Here is a 21173-nt window from a genome sequence, read left to right as displayed (position 1 = left end):
TTTTTTTTGTTTTCGCGGATCCGCGAGAGGCTGCTGTGCGCGCTGATGTGCGCTCGGGCGCCGGCCGACGGCTCGCCTCTGAGCGGAGGCCCCGGAGGAGGAGGAGCCGGAGCCGGCCGCGGTGGATGACGACCGGGATCAAGTTCGGGGAACAGCGGGTTCCGGAAATCAGGTAAGATGAAAAACGGAATCAGGAAAATAAGGGCGAGAACGCAGCGGGATCCGAAAACGCGGTCGAAATCGAAGACGAGGGCTTTTGCTTTTTTTTTTTTTTTTTTTTTTTTCTCGACCCGGCGGCTTTTCGCGCGAGAATGGCGGCCTTTTGCGGATCCGCGAAAACAAAAAAACGCTCCAATACGTACCTCCCGGGACGTAAGTCACAGTCCGCAGAAACGTCCGCGGGGCTACGTTTCCACAATGAGCCTGGGTTGCATTTATCTCTGCGATCAGCCAAAACACGAACGTTACCTGAGAACAAGTAGCCTAATAGATTCAAAAGACCAAAGTCGGGGAATATGTCGTTAGTTAAAGACAACAAGATGAATTAAATTTTACCTTTAGCAAATATATTGAGATTAGATCCAGCGGGAGATGCTTGATGAACACGCCGACTAGCACAGCTCTCATCTGGGTAGATAGGCTGCAGCGCTTGCCAGAGAGTGTGTGTGTGTGTGGTCATGTGATGTGCGTTATCAGCGTTTTGGGATAGACCAGCGGTCACCAATCTCGGTCCGGGAGGGCCGGTGTCCCTCCAGTGTTTAGCTCCAACTTGCCTTAACACACCTGCCTGGGTGTTTCAAGTACACCTAGTAAGACCTTGATTAGCTTGTTCAGGTGTGTTTGATTAGGGTTGGAGCTAAAATCTGCAGGAACAAGTTTGGTGACCCCTGGGATAGACGGAGAGCTGTTCGGAAACGCTAGTGTGGACGCGGATCGTTTTCATTCTAAAACGCTGTTTTAAAACTAAAACATACTAGTGTAAACACGGCCTTAAAAGTATCTTTTTATGTGTCAACTTATAGGGGTGTGACACAAGTAAAGAATGAGTAAATGAGGACATACAGTGCATCTGGAAAGTATTGATAGCGCTTCACTTTTTCCACATTTGCTTATGTTACAGTCTTATTCCAAAATGAATTAAATAGATTGATTTCCTCAACATTCTGATTTAATTTTGGGTCAGATATCTTTATGTTTATAGCTATTGGTTTTAAATAAAAAAACACTTACAAAATGACTTTATAATATTTAATTAGTTATAATTTTAAATAATATAATATATATATATATATAATATTAAATAATTAATTATATTTAAAAATCAGTTTTCGGTCAAGAGCAACCAGAATTTTAAATTTCAGTGCATAATTTACATTTTGGTGCATCCCTGATAAAAAAAAAGCATAACAGAACTCAATTATTCTAGCGAATAGTGACTTAGTTTTCTGTCTGTTCCTCATATGAACAGATCGGCTAATTCAGAAGATTTGTGTTATTAAAGATGTACAGAACACTTTGCTGATGCATTAAATATGTTTTTTTTTTTTTCCTGTGTTCAGCATCTGGATGAAGATAATCTCACCGATGTCTCAGCGCTGAGGTTGTTGTAGATGATTCTGGTGAAGGGATCAGACGTGCCGGTGATATCACGCGGAGCCAAATCACTGTAGCAAAAACAAACACACATCACACACACACACACACACACACAACACAATCTGAGTGTTTACAGTACTGTCAAATTCAAACATACAAATTAGGGATGCTCAAAATAATCGATTAACCATTAACCGTAATGGTGCGTTTGTAACCGATTAATGGTATCAGTTAAATTGGTATATTATTTTATATATTTTTAGTTTGGCTGCATAAGGGGCCGATCGAATGCACTTTTTTGCGTTAAGAGCGGCATCTTTTGAATGGTTTACTAAAAGCCGCAAGTTTCTTGCACGCAGCTCATCCCAGAGTGTGTGTGTGTTGTCAAGACAACTACAGAGAACTTTAAGGGTGCATTCACACCTACACTTTTGTTTCGGAACGTATCTCGTTTGCCCAGTTAGCGCGGTTCGTTTGGCATATGTGAACGTGATCCCTTTATGATGAGTATTATTATTCATTAATTCATTTATTTTCCTTCGGCTTAACCCCATTAATCAGGGGTCGCCACAGTGGAATGAACCACCAATTACTAAGCCACCGTGCCGCCCAATTATTATCATTATTACTTCTATTATGATTAAAGGAACAGAAGGGGAGCAGTGTGTCCTCAAAGTCTCGATGAATATTATTAATATTATTATTATATTATTAAGTGAGCAGAAGCAGATCAGTGTGTCCTCACTAAACCGAGCCTTCATAAATATTTTATTATCATTATGATAATGATTATTATTATTATTATTATTATTATTATTAAATGAGCAGAGCAGTGTGTCCTCACAAATTCTCCATAAATATTATTATTATTATTATGAAGGGGTGGTATGGTGGTTTAGTGGTTAGCACAGTCACCTCACAGCAAGAAGGTCACTGGTTCGAGTCCCGGCTGGCTCAGTTGGCGTTTCTGTGTTGAGTTTGCATGTTCTCCCCTTGTTACCATGGTTTTCCTCCAGGTGCTCCGGTTTCCCCCACAGTCCAAACACTTGCTCTAAAGGGGAACTGATGAACTAAATTGGCTGTAGTGTATGAGTGTGTGTGAATGAGTGTGTATGGGTGTTTCCCAGTACTGGGTTGCAGCTGGAAGGACAATCGCTGTGTAAAACTTATGCTGGAATAGTTGGTGGTTCATTCCGCTGTGGCGACCCCTGATAAATAAGGGACTAAATCGAAGGAAAATGAATGATCAGATCAGCATGTCCTCACCGAGCCTCGATGATGTGGCAGCTCAGGCAGGATCTGTGCTTTTCTCTCTGCAGCTCCAGAGCCAAATGAATCTCACCCTGAACCTCCTCATCAGGATCCACGCGAGTCAGATTTAACCAGTTATCCAGACCTGCAGAACACACAAACACAGCCCTGATTCAGCCAGGATACTCTGCAGATTCTGTTTCTCATTGCAAACATTTCATTAGTCATCGTTAAGCCCACACGAAATCTGCGCTCGCAGAAATCCACAGATTTTTAGTCCATCATTGACTCCGTTTGTTTACTTGTGTAATTGTGTGTAAATGTATATTTAATGAATGAATAAGTTCAATAAAGTTAAAATTGCTAAAACAATGATATAACACTGCATGAAAACAGCTACAATAATGCTAGATTGCTGAAATAATAGCCCCTTTCACACATACAGACCTTTCCGGAAAATTGCCGGCAATTTTTGAAAATACCGGTAAATTCGTTCTGGCTATTTTCCGGAAAGAGAAGTTGTAACATTACCGGCAATTTGCCGGAATGCTGCGCTGTGTGAATGCAGAAGGAAGATTGCCGTAATAAGCGCGTGCACGTCTAGAACGTGCTGACGTGAGACGTCTGCTTTAGCCAATCACAACAGTCAGACGCATTTACGTCCGCACGGTTTATGAGAATAAAAACCTTTGAATATTTTTCCAGACACATTTAGCTGCTAGAAGATAGTCAGATCACGTTTATATGTTCTTCTTAATGCCAAATGTGTAAATAATCATCGATGAGATGCTTATGATAAGCCGTTGTTTGTTTACCTTTAAGCTTTGCGTGCGCCTATGAGCGCCTGCACACGCACATATTATGAACATCTCGACATGCGAAAGTGATCCTGCGAAAGTTGTTCACAATATTGATCATCCACAGAGTCTGTAATTTAGTCAAATGTTTACAAACACAAGCGCAGCCGTTTAAAGCTCATTTGTGGTGAATGATGTCAGAATTTACCAGTATTTTGGTGTGAATGCTCTTTTCCGGAAAATTTCCGTAACGTTCTCGCCTGTGTGAACAGCGCTTTTTTGAATATACCGGTAAAGTCCTTACGGAAATTTTCCGGATATTTATCGTATCACTGTGTGAAAGGGGCTAATCTTATAGCACTTAATTCAATGAGTGGCATCCATTTACCATCTCAGAAATATTAAATATAAAAAATGTATATGAAATATTTGCGATTATTTAGAATTTTTAATTAAATGCAATCAAGGCAGTTCTAAAAAAAGGTGAATATCATGTCTAATTTGTAGTAGTAGTTATTGCATGTCAGACGCACGTGTACACAGCACCTTATCACAATATATAATGCAATACATTCTCATATTGTACACAGCACTTTATAATTAGTATATTTATAACAAATCTGTACATACAATTCATCCTCCAGAGCTCTTTTGTCTAACTGCATCATATGTATATGCCTGTTTGTTTTGCTTGTGTGTGTGCGCTCTCTTTCCCCTTTCTCGCTCGCTCGCTTGCTCCCTCCCTCTCTCTGTCAATTCTCAGGTTCGCCCATCCCAGTATCCCATTCGTCCGTGAAGACGTCAATCTCAATTACACCTTGTGACGTCATCACCTTCACAACCAATCAGCACAGGAGCTCAAAGTTTAATAGGGACGTGAGCGGGGCCGGGGAAGCTCGTTCTGCTTTTGCTCTGTCTTGCTTGCGGTCTTTGCTTGCTTTTGTGTGTGTTTTTGGCTTGTTGTGATGTACTGGGATTTTGACGTGAACTTAGTTTTGATTTTGGTCTTGTTCTTATGGAAGGCCATTGGGGCCAAAACACTTTAAAAATTAGACTAGTTTAAAAAAAAAACGTGTTAACACGTAAATTGTGTGTTAACGCGTAAATGACGTGTAAACACGTACTAAAGTGTTAACGCGTAAATTACGTGTTAACACGCAATTACGCGTTTACACATTTGTTGCAGATGTTTTGGCCCCAACGGCCTTCCATATGTTCTTGTGTTGATCACTGTTACCGTCTTGGATGTGTATATGTGGCAATCCCCTGACGTCCGGCGTCAGTCTTCCCTTTGAATTTGAGGAGCTTAGATGTCACGTGACAAACACTTTGCATCACGCAAATAACTCCACTGTCTAAACACATTAGTTTAGTAGTTTAGTAAAATATTATCACCTTAAATGTTACCTTTTAAACCCTACAGACAAAACTTAAAAGCCGTAACAGTCGTCACTTGTCACTTTATGTACACTGGAAGCTTCTGTAGCCAAAAACAAATTTCTTGTGCGTGAAAATCGATTCTGATTCAGACTTTTTATGGGTTTAGATTCAGTTAACTGTTTCAACATCTGCTTGATTTCTGTATTTTGTACTGAATTAAACCGCAAACTATTTGATATTTTAATATTTCATATTTTGGAGATGTTTACTGGATGCTGAATTAAACATGCAATGCTGTAAGATTAATGTAGCGTACCACTGTTTAAACATTCATCAAAGAGTACTGCTTTGAATATCACACTGCAACAGTATTCAGATTACAGCGGCTGCTTTTGTTTATTTTTTTTGCACGTCATATTTTGTACTTTAAATCCTCTTTTGCCACAATTAGGAGGTTTTTTTCTATCAAATTGTTCTTTTATGTTATATATTTTGAACACAGAAAAACATGCCGTAGACAATCAGCATAGCAAATTGCATAGATATATAGTTGAAGTCAGAATTATTAGCCCCCCGGTTTATTCTTTTCCCCAATTTCTGTTTAACAGAGAACAGATTTGTTCAACACATTTCTAAACATAACAGTGTTAATAACTCGTCTATTATATATGATTTATTTTATCTTTGTCATGATGACCGTAAATAATATTTTACTAGATATTTTTCAAGACACTTCTATACACAGCTTAAAGTGATTTAAAGGATTAATTAGGTGAACTAGGCAGGTTAGGGTAATTAGGCAAGTTATTGTATAATGATGGTTTGCTCAGCAGACTATCGGGAAAAAATAGCTTAAAGGGGCTAATAATATTGACCTTAAAATGGTGTTTAAAAAATTAAAAACTGCTTTTATTCTAGCTGAAATAAAGCAAATAAGACTTTCTCCAGAAGAAAAAATATTATCAGACATACTGTTGAAATTTCCTTGCTCTGTTAAACAACATTGGAGAAATATTTAAAAAAGAAAACAAAATTCAAAGGGGGCTAATAATTCTGACTTTAACTGTATATGTAATAACCAATATATAAGTTGTTCAATAATAGTATTAATAATAGTGCCAGCAATAACAACAATAGTGTTAATAAATAGAAAGAAGTGAAGAGTAAATACATGGACAAACTAAAACAAAAAAAATTAATAAATTAATATATATACACATAAATACACATACATAAAACAAATTTTCAAATCAAAGAAGGCAATAAACCAAATCTGTATTTAGGGATAAGTAAGGGTAAAGTTAAGCCAGTTAAAAATAAATAAATAAAAGAATGGTAATAGACAAACAGAAATAGGTATTCAAAACTGTGCTGAAAGAGGTCTACGACAAAGGAGAGAAATTTTTAGAAGCCCATACAGGGAACCTTAAATTACAAAAAAAAAAAGGAGGAAAAAATATAAAATTAATAAAGAAGAAAAATAAATAAATTAAATGTTATATAATTAAAAATAAATAAATTTAAAAAACTTCTGGTTCAAGGCCCCATAATTTTATTTTATTTTTAAATTAATTAATTAATTAGATGATTAATTAAAAAATTAATTAATTTAAAAATAAAATAAAATCATGGGGCCTGGAACCAGAAATTTCTGCTTTTCGATGTCTTCTTGATTCAAATTAGTACGTTTGTTCAAGGTTTGTGCCCAAAGTCTGATGGCGTCCTCTCTTGCACCATGGATGCGAGTAGGCATGGACTGTTATAAGAATCTGACAGTATGATAACCTTGGATAAAAATATAACAGTATTGTGCTTACCGCTCTAAAATTAGTTCTTTTTAAATGTCTGTGTAAAAAACTGAATCTTTTTCCCTTTTGAACATAATATATTTTAGTTTTTGAAAGATGTCAAATATTTTGGAGCAGTGAACGTGATCAGGCTAAATAATTCAAATGAATCATTGACGTCTGCAGTCTTCATTAGTTTCAAAAACACAGATTTCTTTACAATTTAAAACGGCATCTTTGGATATTTTTTCTGCTAAAGATACTGTTGTCCTAAAAACACAAACAAAAAAATTATGAAAAAAAACCTCATACCTTATTACAGAAAATGTAGAAATCCTAGACTTTTCCAAACCGCGGTATACCTTGAAAACGGTTATCGTGCCATGCCTAGATCCAAGCAGTGAACATTTCCAGATACACAATATCAATAAAAGTAAGAATCCAATGATGATGATGATTAGGAGAATGTGGAGGCTTCCATCTTGTCGCAACTGTTTTCTCTGCTGCTGTCAAGCCAGCTAAAAACACTCACTTTTGAATTTCATTAAGTTGGATATCAGAAAAATCATTTATGACGAAATAGAGGGGGCGAGAGGGACTGAAACGTTTAGTATTGAATACAAATTTTTTTAAACCATATTCCAAAAATAACCAAGCCCAGGACAGTCCCAAATCATGTGAAAGAACGCACCAGTTTCACCTACATGACAGAGAGTGCATTTAGGATCAGGTTTAAGCTTCATGCTATAAAGTTTGCATGAAGTAACAACAATTAAGAGTTTTTAAACAAATTAAGTAAATGTTAAAAATAGGGTTAGCACAGTTGTTAGCACAGCGATCTTAACTCTTTAGACCTTTTTCTTGGAACGCAAAATTACCCATGATGCTTTGCGTGTATGCGCAAGGAGAATGCGAAGAACTTCCGGTCGGCAGCTGATGCGTGTAAACAGTCACATCTGGACAGTTTTGAAAAGATAGTTTTAATCAGCCTGATCTCACGAGAAAACGTAAGTATTTTACGTTTTGCCAGTTTAGTGGCTAATTCGTACGAATTCGTACGAGTTCAGTCGTACGAAATGGTACGATTTTAAAAAGGAGGCGTGGCACCTGACCCCACCCCTAACCCCAACCGTCATTGGGGGATGAGCAAATCGTACTAAATTGTACGAATTAGATCGTACAAATTCATACGAATTAGCCACAAAAGGAAAAAGTTACGAATTGCCGTGAGATTGTGTTGGTTTTAATGTATTTTATCTGCTTTTATCCTCTTTGAACTAACACTGTTGTCCATCAGCAGCATCTCCTGGACTGATCATTTAAAGAAATGCGATCTAATAGGATGGAAAACAGCTGCTGTGAGGCGTTTTGCCCTCGCTGTCAGACGGCATCTTCTGCAGTTTAAATGAAGCCTCGTCATCGCTAAAGTCAACGTTTTCTCTTTATTTCAAATATATAACCAGCCCAAACTAATGTCATTCACCAAAATGTTTGACACACACACGTAGCCTGTACTGTGCCACTGAAACACTGATTTAATAACTGTGACAAAGTGAAAATATAGGCTAGTGTCATTTCGAAATGACAGAAAAACACAAACCGTGGTAAAAACAACACACGAAATAAAACACAAACGGCTCGCGATTAGAATGAACAGCAAATCAGCCAGCAGAGGATCAATAACAGACTTTTATTGCTCATTTTTGTAAATTGCACGACTTTCATACCTGTTAAGTTTCATGCCAGTACTCTGGTTTGCTCTCTCTCTCTCTCTGTGTGTGTGTGTGTTAAAGAGCCGCTGAGCTAACAGCTGACAGGCCGGGAACACACACACACACACACTGTATTTCTGACGGCAGAACCGCGAACTAGGAGAACGTTTCTCTCGTATTTCTGACGCGCTTAACCCACATGTGACAGATTATAACGGCTTTAACAGACACATTTCTAAGTTGTGTCACAAAAACACTCTGTTATCCATTACAAACGTTATTGAAACCCATTTTCAGAGCGCAAATTACCAGTTGTACACGCTGTAAACGCAAGTTTTTGGCATTCTACCGGAAGACGCTGGTCGCTATGGCGCCCTCCATGCAGCAGCCATGAAAAAGGTCTATAGATCGCTGGAAAACATGCACAATAGCTTACGGACTACAAATCCGCCGTTTTATGGACTACATCTCCATACATGCACTCCGCTCACACACACATGTTCCTCATCCTGGCTGATTAAACACACACTAACGGAGGATTGTCAAAGGACTGATTACACACACTATTTAAGCAGCACGTACACTCACTCCAGTCGCCGAGTCTTGTTTACTTGTGACATTACAGTGCGTTTACTGTCTTGTTTTCCCGTGTTTTTGACCCTCGACTAGTTTGTCATTTTGTCCTTGTTTGCCTTCCGACCTCTCGCCTGTTATTGTGACTACGATTCTGGATTGCCCTCACAGCTCTGTTTGCTTCCTTGTTGATCATTGCTTGCCTGACCATCCTGCATTTGGATCCTCATCCCTGTTGTCAGTGTCACAATACCCTGGTTACATTAGCACAGTGGCCTCACAACAAGAGGGTCGCCGGTTTGAGTCCTGGCTGGGGCAGTTGGCATTTCTGTGCATGTTCTCCCCATGTTGGCGTGGGTTTCCTCTGGGTGCTCCGGTTTCCCCCACAGTCCAAACACATGCGCTATAGGGGAATTGATGAACTAAATTGGCTGTAGCATACGAGTGTGTGAGTGAATGAGTGTGTATAGGTGTTTCCCAGTGCTGGGTTACAGCTGGAAGAGCATCCGCTGCACACAACATGCTGGAACTGTGTGGATGTACAGTGAGCATGGCAGAATTGCTCATTATAATGCTGAGCAGCTCCAGCATCTGAGTGTACAGTTACAGTAAATGTCTGACGGGAGAGTTTTCAGCGAGCGAGCGTTCTTTTTCTTCCCATGATCCCGTGGGTGAGGGGTGACTCAGGCAGTGATTCATGCAGGGCGAAACATCAAGCCCACTGCTAATACATCATGGGTTGAGCTTATAATAACTAATAACTCCTCCGGCTCAGCTGACGAGAGACTGCAGGGTTTCACTCGCTCGCAGAGGATTCACTGTTTAGTGGAGAATCAGGTTTCATGTTCATCTGTTACAGTCAGAAAACTGCTCCTGTTGCCATGGAGATCTGAATATGAGTTATTACAGCTGACTGAGAAATATAGTACTTAAAAAAATGTGTGTGTATATATATATATAAAACAAGGTATTGGAAATATTCCTGCTTTTGCTCCATTTTTGCTCCATGTTGACATGATAGCATCACACAGTTGCTGTAGATTTGTCGGCTGCACATCCATGATGCCAATCTCCACCACATCCCAAAGGTGCTCTATTGGATTGAGCTCTGGTGACTGTGGAGGCCATTTGAGTACAGTGAACTCATTGTCATGTTCAAGAAACCAGTCTGAGATGATTGAGCTTTATGACGTGGTGCGTTATCCTGCTGGAAGTAGCCATCAGAAGATGGAGACACTGTGCTCATGAAGGGATGGACATGGTCAGCAGCAATACTCAGGTAGGCAGTGGTGTTGACACCATGCTCAATTGATCTTAATGGACCCAAAGTGTGCCAAGAAAATCTCCCCCACACCATTACACCACCACCACCAGCCTGAACCGCTGATACAAGGCAGGATGGATCCATGCTTTCATGTTGTTGAGGCAAATTCTGACCCGAGCATCTGAATGTGGCAGCAGAAATGGAGACTCATCAGAGCAGGCAACGTTTCTCCAATCTTCTATTGTCCAGTTTTGGTGATTCTGTGTGAATTGTAGCCTCAGTTTCCTGTTCTTCGCTGACAGGAGCGGCACCCGGTGTGCTCTTCTGCTGCTGTAGCCCATCCGCCTCAAGGTTGGCCGTGTTGTGTGTTCAGAGATGCTCTTCTGCTGAGCTCGGTTGTAGCGAGTGCTTATTTGAGTTACTGTTGCCTTTCTATCAGCTGGAACCAGTCTGGCCATTCTCTGACCTCTGGCATCAACAAGGCATTTGCGCCCACAGAACTGCCGCTCACTGGAAATTTCCTCTTTTTCAGACCATTCTCTCTAAACCCTAGAGATGGTTGTGCGTGAAAATCCCAGAAAATCAGCAGTTTCTGAAATACTCAAACCAGCCTGTCTGACACCAACAACCATGCCACGTTTAAAGTCACTTAAATCCCCTTTCTTCCCCATTCTGATGCTCAGTTTGAACTGCAGCAGATCGTCTTGATCATGTCTACATGTCTAAATGCATTGAGCTGCTGCCATGTGATTGGTTGATTAGAAATTTGCGTTAACAAGCAGTTGGACAGGTGTACCTAATAAAGTGGCCGCTGAGTGTATATGTATACTAATACCCATTTGTTTTTCTTTACACATTAAGTTAATAATATAGTATATTATTAAAGCTCAGAACGAAGTTTCTTTTTCTGTACTAATGTACAATAAGCTGGTTATTATCACAAAAACAATCCCTTCAGTCTTCACATAAGAGCTTATTATAAACTTGTCGGGTTTTACTCTGAGATTGACTACTGGCCAGATGTACTGTACAATATCCCTCACATATTGACACACACATATATATTATATTATTCATATACAATTTTCTTTGACGGCGACACGGTGGCTCAGTGCTTAGCACTGTCGCCTCACAGCAAGAAGGTCGCTGGTTTGAGCCTCGGCTTGGTCATTTCTGTGTGGAGTTTGCATGTTCTCCCAGTGTTGGTGTGGGTTTCCTCCGGGTGCTCTGGTTTCCCCCACAGTCCAAACACATGTGCTACAGGGGAATTGATTAACTAAATTGGCCGTAGTGTATGAGTGTGTGTTAATGAGGGTGTATGGGTGTTTTCCAGTACTGGGTTGCAGCTGGAAGGGTTTCAGCTGTGTAAAACATATGCTGGAATAGTTGGCGGTTCATTCTGCTGTGGCGACCACTAATGAATAAAGGGATGAAACTTCAATTCATTCATTCATTTTCTTGTCGGCTTAGTTCCTTTATTAATCCAGGGTCGCCACAGCGGAATGAACCGCCAACTTATCCAGCAAGTTTTTTACGCAGCGGATGCCCTTCCAGCTGCAACCCATCTCTGGGAAACATCCACATTCACACACACACTCATACACTACGGACAATTTAGCCTACCCAATTCACCTGTACCGCATGTCTTTGGACTGTGGGGGAAACTGGAGCACCCGGGGAAAACCCACGTGAAGGCAGGGAGAACATGCACACTCCACACAGAAACGCCAACTGAGCTGAGGTTCGAACCAGCGACCTTCTTACTGTGAGGCGACAGCACTACCTACTGCGCCACTGCGTCGCCCTGTAAATGCTAAAACAAATAAATTAATATATTTCAAAACAACAATATTAATTTAGCTTTAGTTTATTTGGTTTTACTCAATATGAAAATAAATGTAAATAGTCATATTAATTATAAAACAATTCTAATACAATTTTTACTTAATTAAAAATATGAGAAAAACGCTAAAATAGCATCTCAGTGGTGCTCCAGTCACACTGATTTGAATGCGTTACTTATATATATATATCATATGCATTATTCTCTACCTTCATGCTTCTTTAATGTTTGTTTTGCTCTGTTGATGTTTGTCTTCTCATGCTGAAGCTCTTCACTTCCCTCTTTAAGAATTGAGCTTTGCATAAATCATATTTTTAGCTGCTTCAGTAAGCACTCGACTCTTCAGAGTGTGCAGTACAGTTTCAAGGAAGTTGAAATATTCATCTTTAAAGAAATGAGAAATGAGATGTATTTTGTTTTGTATGTGTGCTGGAGGAATGCAAATTCAAAGAAATCAGTAACCACATCCTGACATGATCCTGCAGTAGGAGTATATTACACACTTAGCCTTACTACAGCCCCATTGACACCCTCTGCCAGTGCATTGATGAAATGAACAGTTGAATGTGCCAAAACTTTCTTCAGTTAAACAAAGAGAAAACTGAAGTGATTGCGTTTGGGAACAGAGATGAGGTTCTCAAGGTGAATGCTCACCTTAGCACTAAGGGTCAAACGACAAAAAATAAGGTCAAGAATCTTGGTGTGACTCTGGAGTCAGATCTGAGTTTCAATAGTCATGTCAGATCAGTCAGTAAATCAGCATACTATCATCTCAAAAACATTGCAGGAATTAGATGCTTTGTTTCCAGTGAAGATTTAGAGAAACTTGTTGATGCTTTTATCAGCAGCAGGGTGGATTACTGTAATGGACTCCTCACTGGTCTTCCCAAAAAGACAGTCAGACATGCAAGCAAGCAAGGAGGTAGGTAGGTAGGTAAGTAAGTAAATAATAATAATAATAATTCCTTACATTTATATAGCGCTTTTCTGGGCACTCAAAGCGCTTTACACACAATGGGTGGGGATCTCCTCATCCACCACCAGTGTGCAGCATCCACCTGGATGACGCGACAGCAGCCATTTTGCGCCAGACCGCACACCACACACCAGCTGATTGGTGGAGAGGAGACAGTGATGAAGCCAATTGGAATATGGGGATGGTTAGGAGACCATGATGGACAGAGGCCGGTGGGCAGATTTGGCCAGGATGCCGGGGTTAAACCCCTACTCTTTTCGAAGGACATCCTGGGATTTTTAACGACCACAGAGAGTCGGGACCTCAGTTTAACGTCTCATCCGAAAGACAGTGCTCACAGAGCAGTATAGCGTCCCTGTCACTATACTGGGGCATTAGGACCCACACAGACAGCAAGTTGTGCGCCCCCTGCTGGCCTCAATAACACCACTTTCGGCAGCAACCTAGCTTTCCCATGTGGTCTCCCATCCAGGTACTGACCGGGCGCAGCCCTGCTTAGCTTCAGTGGGCGACCATGTGAGAGTTACAGAGAGCTAGCTGCCGGTAGCTTAGCTCAGTAAAGATTTATTTATGTAGCACCTTTCCCAAACATTGAGTCAAAAAAAGTGCTTTACAATAAGAGAAAACAAGCAAAAGAACACATGACAGTAAAAGAAAACATGTTAAAACATTAAAACTATTTAAAAATCCAAATACAGAAACACTAATATTGGTAATTAAAAGCTTGACCAAAAGGTGCGTCTTTAAATGCTTTTAAAAAAGTACAGCTGATCCCAGAGTTCTCAGTGCTATCGGGAGAGATTTCCTAGAGCCGTGGGTCCACCACACAGAAAGCACGGTCACCTTCAGGCCCTGTTTACACTGATGCATTTTAGTTTAAAAAACTCATAAGTTTTGCTACGGTTATGCCATCCGTCAACTCTACTCTAGAGTTTTCGAGTGCCGAAAACGGAGCATTTTGGAAACGCTGGAGAGGCCGTTTTCATTCTAAAACGCTGCTGCTCTGTCTCAGTGTGGATGGGGGAAAACGCAGACATCTGAAAACGGAGGCGGGGCTGCTGAGATTCGCTACCTGATTGGGGCTTTTGTGTCATTGCGTATCCTTCCCTTATTGGTCAAGCCACTATCACATGACTATAACACATGGCTTTAACGCTACCGGAAGACAGTACTGTAAACAACAACATGGGCACAGAAATGGGAGCGTTGTTTGCACTATTGTCTGTTTTAGGCGCCATTGTGCAGTTACTCATTTGTTACATTTAGTAACAACTCGACTTCGATGTCTGTCCACAAAAATACTAACAAACTAAAACGCATTATTGTAACGGGGCCTTAGTCTTAAGACGAGATCTGATAATGGTTTTAAGGTCAGAAGACCTCAGAGACCGACTTCATGAGTGACTGCTTAATAGATCTTGAATATACAGGGGTGCTTGACCATGCAGAGCTAATAGGAAGCCAGTGCCTTAAGCACAGGTGTAATGTGTGTTCTCCTACTGGTGTTGGTTAAAAGCCTTGCTCAGTGGCGCCCCCTGAAAGTTTTCATAGGGGTGGCCAGAAGAGGCCACACCAAATCTTGGGGTGGCACACACAACAAAAATTAATTCAGTGTGATGTTATATATTTTTCTGGTCAATTAAATAATGTGATTTTAATTCATTTAATTAATTAGTCTTACAATTCGCAATTTATTCCTGGAAATAATTTAGCAAGTACATGTGCGAACCAATTAAAAATCAATATTTAGTTTAAAAACACTTCTCATATATAGAAATAACTTTCAGTTATTTTTCACATACATTTATTGTAAAGCATACAGTATATGCCATGTCTAAAATGAATTGAGATTAATGAGTTAAATAATAAAACAAACAAGTGAACAAACTGAACAAAAGGCATTACTATTTGTACACACACACTCACTATACAGACCCTAATAATATCATTTATCTATATCCCTTTTTGAGCCACTTTATTAATGCAGCTTCTTCTATTGATGTACCTTAAGGTAAATATTACATAGCCATTACTGTCTATTGAAGGTGTGTGTGTGTGTGTGTGTGTGTGTGTGTGTGTGTGTGTGTGTGCGTGCGTGCGTGCGTGCGTGCGTGCGTGTGTGATTGTGTGCACTGTCAATGACGATCAGGGAGGGCAGTGGTGGTTCTAGTTTAGATGACACCCTGGGCAAACCACCCCATATACCCAGCCTCCTTAAATAGTTACATTTATTTTTCAATAAATATAAAAATGTACTTATATGTATTCTAAATAAATACAATTAATGTTAATATTATTACACAATTATTATTCTAAATAAATAACAGACATCAATCCTAAATGTTACTGGAAAACAATGTAACAGAGTGATATGCTAAGATCACTTAGGGAACCTTTTGCATGAATATTAGTTATGACAATTCTATAGAATACAAAAATATGTGTTTTATAGAATTATCTGTGGTCTTAGACCCGAATTATGGCCGAGAAATAATGTTATGAAGTCTTACCTCCCTGACTCTTTATCCCTCCTTTCTGCTTTATTGACATGCTTGGTGAAAGTATCATCATCATATTATATAAACTTCAGTTTTGTCGACTTTCAAAACTAAACACCTGACACCTCTTCACAAAAGGCTCACTCCGGTTTCACGGCGCATGAGCGGCGCGTTTTTTATCAGCGTGCATGTAAACAACCTGGATTCACACATGAGCGCGTGAGCCGCACAGGAATGGTTTTCTGCACGCACGCGTCAGTTTGCTTTTACCAGCGTTGTTTCGGTTGCACATAGAGAACGCGTGCAAAAGATGTGAACTGCCCTTATTGTCTTTATTCTGGGATTGCCACTCTAAGTTAACACACGTGCATAAAGTAAATGGTATCCCAATGCTTTTACTAGGGGATGTTTTTGTTGCACCATCTCCACGTGCCGCCCCCAGCAAGATACTTGCGACGCGCCCTGGCATTTGGCATATTGCCCAAATCTGACACTGGGTAAGAGAGGGACAGTGTATCAGCTACGTTAGTGGCACCAACAATAATTTAGTTGCTGCATGTTATTTATTTATCTATAGAAACATTGGGAATTTACATAAGTACATTTAAGTTAATAATATCAACAGCAAAATCATATTGGGGTGGCCACAGGGGTGGCCGTGGCCACGTGAAAAGAACATTACAATAATCCAATCAAGAAGAGATGAAGGCATGGACAAGCATTTTCATCTCTTCCTTTGACACACAGCTAATCCAGAACGCTGCGGCCAGGAGTCTGACCAGAAGCAGGAAATCAGAGCACATCACACCTGTCCTCAGGTCTCTACACTGGCTCCCAGTTACATTCAGAACAGATTTTGAAGTATTACTACTGGTCTATAAGTCACTAAATGGTCTTGGACCTCAATACATCACAGATATGCTCACTGAATACAAACCCAATAGATTACACAGATCAAACTAGAAACTCCCAAGAGTTCAGTCAAAGCAGGGTGAATCTGCCTTCAGCTACTAACAGCGCCCCCTGCTGCTGGAATCAGCTAACAGAAATGATTAGATGTGCTCCAACATTAGGCACATTTAAATCAAGACTGAACTCACATCTGTTTAGCTGTGCCTTTACTGAATGAGCACTGTGCTACGACTGACAGACCGCACTATTGTGTCTTTCTTTTGTTTTTTTATTGTTTTATAACCTGTTAAACACATTTTCATCATCGTTTTTAATCATTTTTATTTTTTTATAATTGTGTTTTTTATTCCTGTTTATGTAAAGCACTTTGAATTGCCACCATGTATGAAATGTGCTATAGACACAACTTGCCTCGCCACACATGATATATTATATACAGATAAAGTCTGAATTATTAGTCCTCCTGAATTATTATTCAACACATTTCTAGACAGTTTTAATAACTCATCTCTAATAATTGATTTATTTTCTCTTTGCCATGATGACAGTAAATAATATTAGACTAGATATTCTTCAAGACACTAGTATTCTGCTTAAAGTGACATTTACAGGCTTAACTAGGTTAATTAGGGTAAAGTTAGGGTAATTAGGCAAGTCATTGTATAACCGTGGTTTGTTGTAGACAATCCAAACAAATACAGCTTAAGATACAGCTTAATAATATTGACCTTAAAATTGGTTTAAAAATTAAGAACTGCTTTAATTCTAGCCGAAATAAAACAAATAAGATTTTCTCCAGAAGTAAAAATATTATAGGAAATGCTGTGAGAAAATTTCTGAATCTATTCAACATCATTTAGGAAATATTTGAAGAAGAAAAACACAGGAGGGTGAATAATTCTCACTTCAACAGTATGTGTTAGTCTTACCTTTGTGTTGAGCTGCGATCACGTCTTTACTCAGAGAGATCTTACCGATGACATCATCATGACTGCAGAGTGAAGTGTCCAGATTACAGGAGACGGACAAACACACAGATCAGAGTCAGAGATGTGCTCAGTGGATCTCAGTGCACCATCTGTGAGTTTTTGCTTTGTTTTAATTTACTTATTTATCCAGGATAGTCCCCCTGAGATACAATATCTCTTCTACTAGGGAGACCTGGTCAAGACAGCCAGCATAGTTACAAAAAAATACAGAACATGACACATAATAATATAAACCATAATCCATTATTAACACATGTGCACTGTTCTAAATACACAGACTTTCAAATATTTTGAAATATAGTGATAGATGGTACAGATTCCAAATGTAGTATACACTCACCGGCCACTTTATTAGGTACGCCTTACTAGTACCGCTTTGGACCCCTTCTTCTCCTCAGAACTGCCTTGAACCTTCGTGACGTAGATTCAACAAGCTACCGTAAATATTCCTCAGAGATTTTGCTCCATATTGACATGACAGCATCACGCAGTTGCTGCAGATTTGTCGGCTGCACATCCATGATGCCAATCTCCCGTTCCACCACATCCCAACGGTGCTCTATTGCAGTCGTTCTCAAAGTGGGGGTCAGGACCCCCTGAGGGGTCACAGGACAATGAAGGGGGGTCGCCTGGTGATTTTCAAAAAGCTATTTATTTTTATTAAACCATAGGAATTACCATATTTTATCCATAAACTACTGAAGAGAAAAAAATGTTTATATATACCAGGAGTGCTCAATCCTGTTCCTGGAGAGCCACCTTCCTGCAGATTTCAGTTGCTACCCATATCAAACACACCTGCCTGTAATTATCAAGTGGTGTTCAGGTCCTAATTAATTGGTTCAGGTGTGTTTGATATGGGTAGCAACTGAAATCTGCAGGAAGGTGGCTCTCCAGGAACAGGATTGAGCACCCCTGATATATACTATATACTATTTAGATTCTATAGTAGGTTATAGTTACCATTTCCATTGGATTGCGCCCCCTGGGCTAATTACATTATATTAAAGACACAGCAATAGCAGCAGATAGATTTTATAACACCCGGTTAAACTTTCTGGCACATTTAAAGCACTGACATACACAAAAAAAATTAAACGAAGAATAGACTTGGGTCTATTGATGTGTGTGCTCCATTGCATGCCAGGTTTCTGTATTTATAACCACCTCAGAGGATATTGGGGGTCACGAGTCACTGGCATTGTCATTTTGGGGGTCGCGGGCTGAAAAGTTTGGGAACCCCTGCTCTATTGGTCCCCATTAATGTGCTTACTAGGTGTTCTTTTTTTTCTGGAACATTCAGATGTCTTTAAACCTCTACTGATGCTGGGAAGGAAATTAATTATGAATAAATGGGTTGAGATTGGATAATGCTGATTAACGAATCCATATGGAAAAGATTGGACATATAATAAAAAGAAATTCAAATCAATTTAGAAGCTTTGGAAAATTAGTTTGACCTGTCTTGGCTAATTACTAATTATCCTTAACTGTGCACACCGTGTTATTGTAATACTATTTTAAATTAGACCACACTTTTTTTACATAAATATATTTTTTAATTAATTAATTTCTTTTTTTCCCCTTAAAAACACTGTACACTGTTCATGTTCTACTCATTGCTGTGTATACAACTAATTCTGAAAAATTCAATAAAAAGGTGCTCTATTGGATTGAGTTCTGGTGACTGTGGAGGCCATTTGAGTACAGTGAACCCTTTGTGATGTTCAAGAAACCAGTCTGAGATGATTGGTGCTTAATGACATGTGGCGTTATCCTGCTGGAAGTAGCCATCAGAAGATGGAGACACTGTGCTCATAAAGGGATGAACATGGTCAGCAGCAATACTCAGGTAGGTTGTGGCGTTGACACAATGACCAATTGGTACTAATGGACCCAAAGTGTTCTGGTGAATTTTGGTAGGCCTGTGTTAGTTTCCTGTTCTTAGCTGACAGGAGCGGCACCAGGTGTGGTCTTCTGCTGCTGTAGCCCATCCGCCTCAAGGTTGGACGTGTTGTGTGTTTAGAGATGCTCTTCTGCAGAGCTCGGTTGTAACGAGTGCTTATTTGAGTTACTGTTGCCTTTCTATCAGCTGGAAACAGTCTGGCCATTCTCCTCTGACCTCTAGCATCAACAAGGCGTTTGCACCCACAGAACTGCCGCTCACTGGATATTTCCTCTTTTTCAGACCCTAGAGATGGTTGTGAAAATTGTTTCTGAAATACTCAGAGCAGCCCGTCTGGCGCCAACAACCATGCCACTTTCAAAGTCACCTTAAATCCCCTTTCTTCCCCATTCTGATGCTTGGTTTGAACTGCAACAGATCGTCTTGATCATGTCTACATGCCTAAAAGCATTGAGTTGCTGCCATGTGATTGGCTGATTAGAAATTAACAAGCAGTTGGTCAGGTGTACCTAATAAAGTGGCCGGTGAGTATATTTTTGAGCTCATATCATACATATGGAGCATACTTAGAGAATGCACCATCTGTGCACCTCAGCGGATCACACACAAACACCACTGCTCATTTACTCTCAGTGCACGCTCACATGCTGGTTTTTGTAACCCAATATTGGGTGCAATATTACCGACAGAAAAAGTTGGAAGTGCAAACAGGTAAATAACTTCATATGTCACAAATTATAACTATTATATCTGATATCTGCAATAATGTACTTAATCTTATAATCATTTCCACAATTGTTGGATGTTTATGAATCACAAAGCTTATTAATACATTTTATAAATTTTTTTTTTTTATGTTAGTCTCAGTATATTAGTCTGAAGGATATCTATGAGTTAATGTCTTCAAAAATAGTGACAAAATGTGTATTTAGAAGACATAAACATCCAAAGTTTGCAGTTTTGTCTGTCTAAACAGATCAGCAGTTTTGTTTGTCACCTCATCAAATCTTCTGACCAATCAAATGCTTTCTTGTATCTGACACAATCCCGCCCCCTTTAATTCTGCTATATCAGCTAAACCACTCCCACTGGCAGATCTGTGATAAAAACAAAACACTATTGGCTGTTTTTTATAAAGGAGGAGGAGCTACTTCAAGTCGCAGCCTGTCTTCATATTTAAGTTCATATTACGTCACACACGGAACAAAAACGCACATTTCAAAGCATTTCTACATTTTTAAGCCAACTGGTGGGATTGACCACATTTGACCCAAGATTTGTGGGTTAAAACAGCCCAGCATTCTTTCACTCAAAAGCAGAGTTGTGAGTTTGTTACCCAATCGTGTCCTCGTCCATCACGTAAACGGTGAGCGTATGGAAGCCCATTGGCAGATGAAGAGTGTATTCTTCACCCCAGAATGGATTCAAGTTTTTCCAGACGGTCGCAGTTCTGGGTGAAACAAAAAACATTATTTTAGAAACATTGGCATTCAGGTAGGAAGCTCACGATTTATAAATAGAGAAGAGGTATCTGTCTGTCTGTCTGTCTGTCTGTCTATCTATCTATCTATCTGTCTGTCTGTCTATCTATCTGTCTGTCTGTCTGTCTGTCTGTCTGTCTGTCTGTCTATCTATCTGTCTGTCTGTCTGTCTATCTATCTGTCTGTCTGTCTGTCTGTCTGTCTGTCT

General features: G+C 39.7%; 1 protein-coding gene and 1 long non-coding RNA gene across 3 annotated transcripts in view; one reads left to right on the top strand and one right to left on the bottom strand.

Moving 5' to 3' along the window:
* Positions 1–1666, top strand: part of LOC141375566 (uncharacterized) — a 66989-nt gene extending 65323 nt beyond the window's left edge. For both annotated transcript variants that reach the window (XR_012384024.1, XR_012384021.1), the window contains exon 8: positions 1560–1666. This is a non-coding gene — a long non-coding RNA (uncharacterized lncRNA). The remainder of the gene's footprint in view (positions 1–1559) is intronic.
* The window catches only part of rasal1 (RAS protein activator like 1), an 82148-nt gene that overhangs the window by 50729 nt on the left and 10246 nt on the right, over positions 1–21173 (bottom strand). The window contains exons 3-6 of the mRNA XM_073909994.1: positions 20821–20934; positions 17519–17580; positions 2863–2992; positions 1583–1664 (exon numbers count right to left, since the gene is read on the bottom strand). Of these exons, the coding sequence (XP_073766095.1) occupies positions 1583–1664; positions 2863–2992; positions 17519–17580; positions 20821–20934 (388 nt within the window). The remainder of the gene's footprint in view (positions 1–1582; positions 1665–2862; positions 2993–17518; positions 17581–20820; positions 20935–21173) is intronic.

Source organism: Danio rerio, chromosome 8 (genome assembly GCF_049306965.1).
Source record: "Danio rerio strain Tuebingen ecotype United States chromosome 8, GRCz12tu, whole genome shotgun sequence".
NCBI classification, from domain to species: Eukaryota; Metazoa; Chordata; class Actinopteri; order Cypriniformes; family Danionidae; genus Danio; species Danio rerio.
Note: the sequence above shows the minus strand (reverse complement) of the source record. Positions and strands in the feature narration are given on the sequence as shown.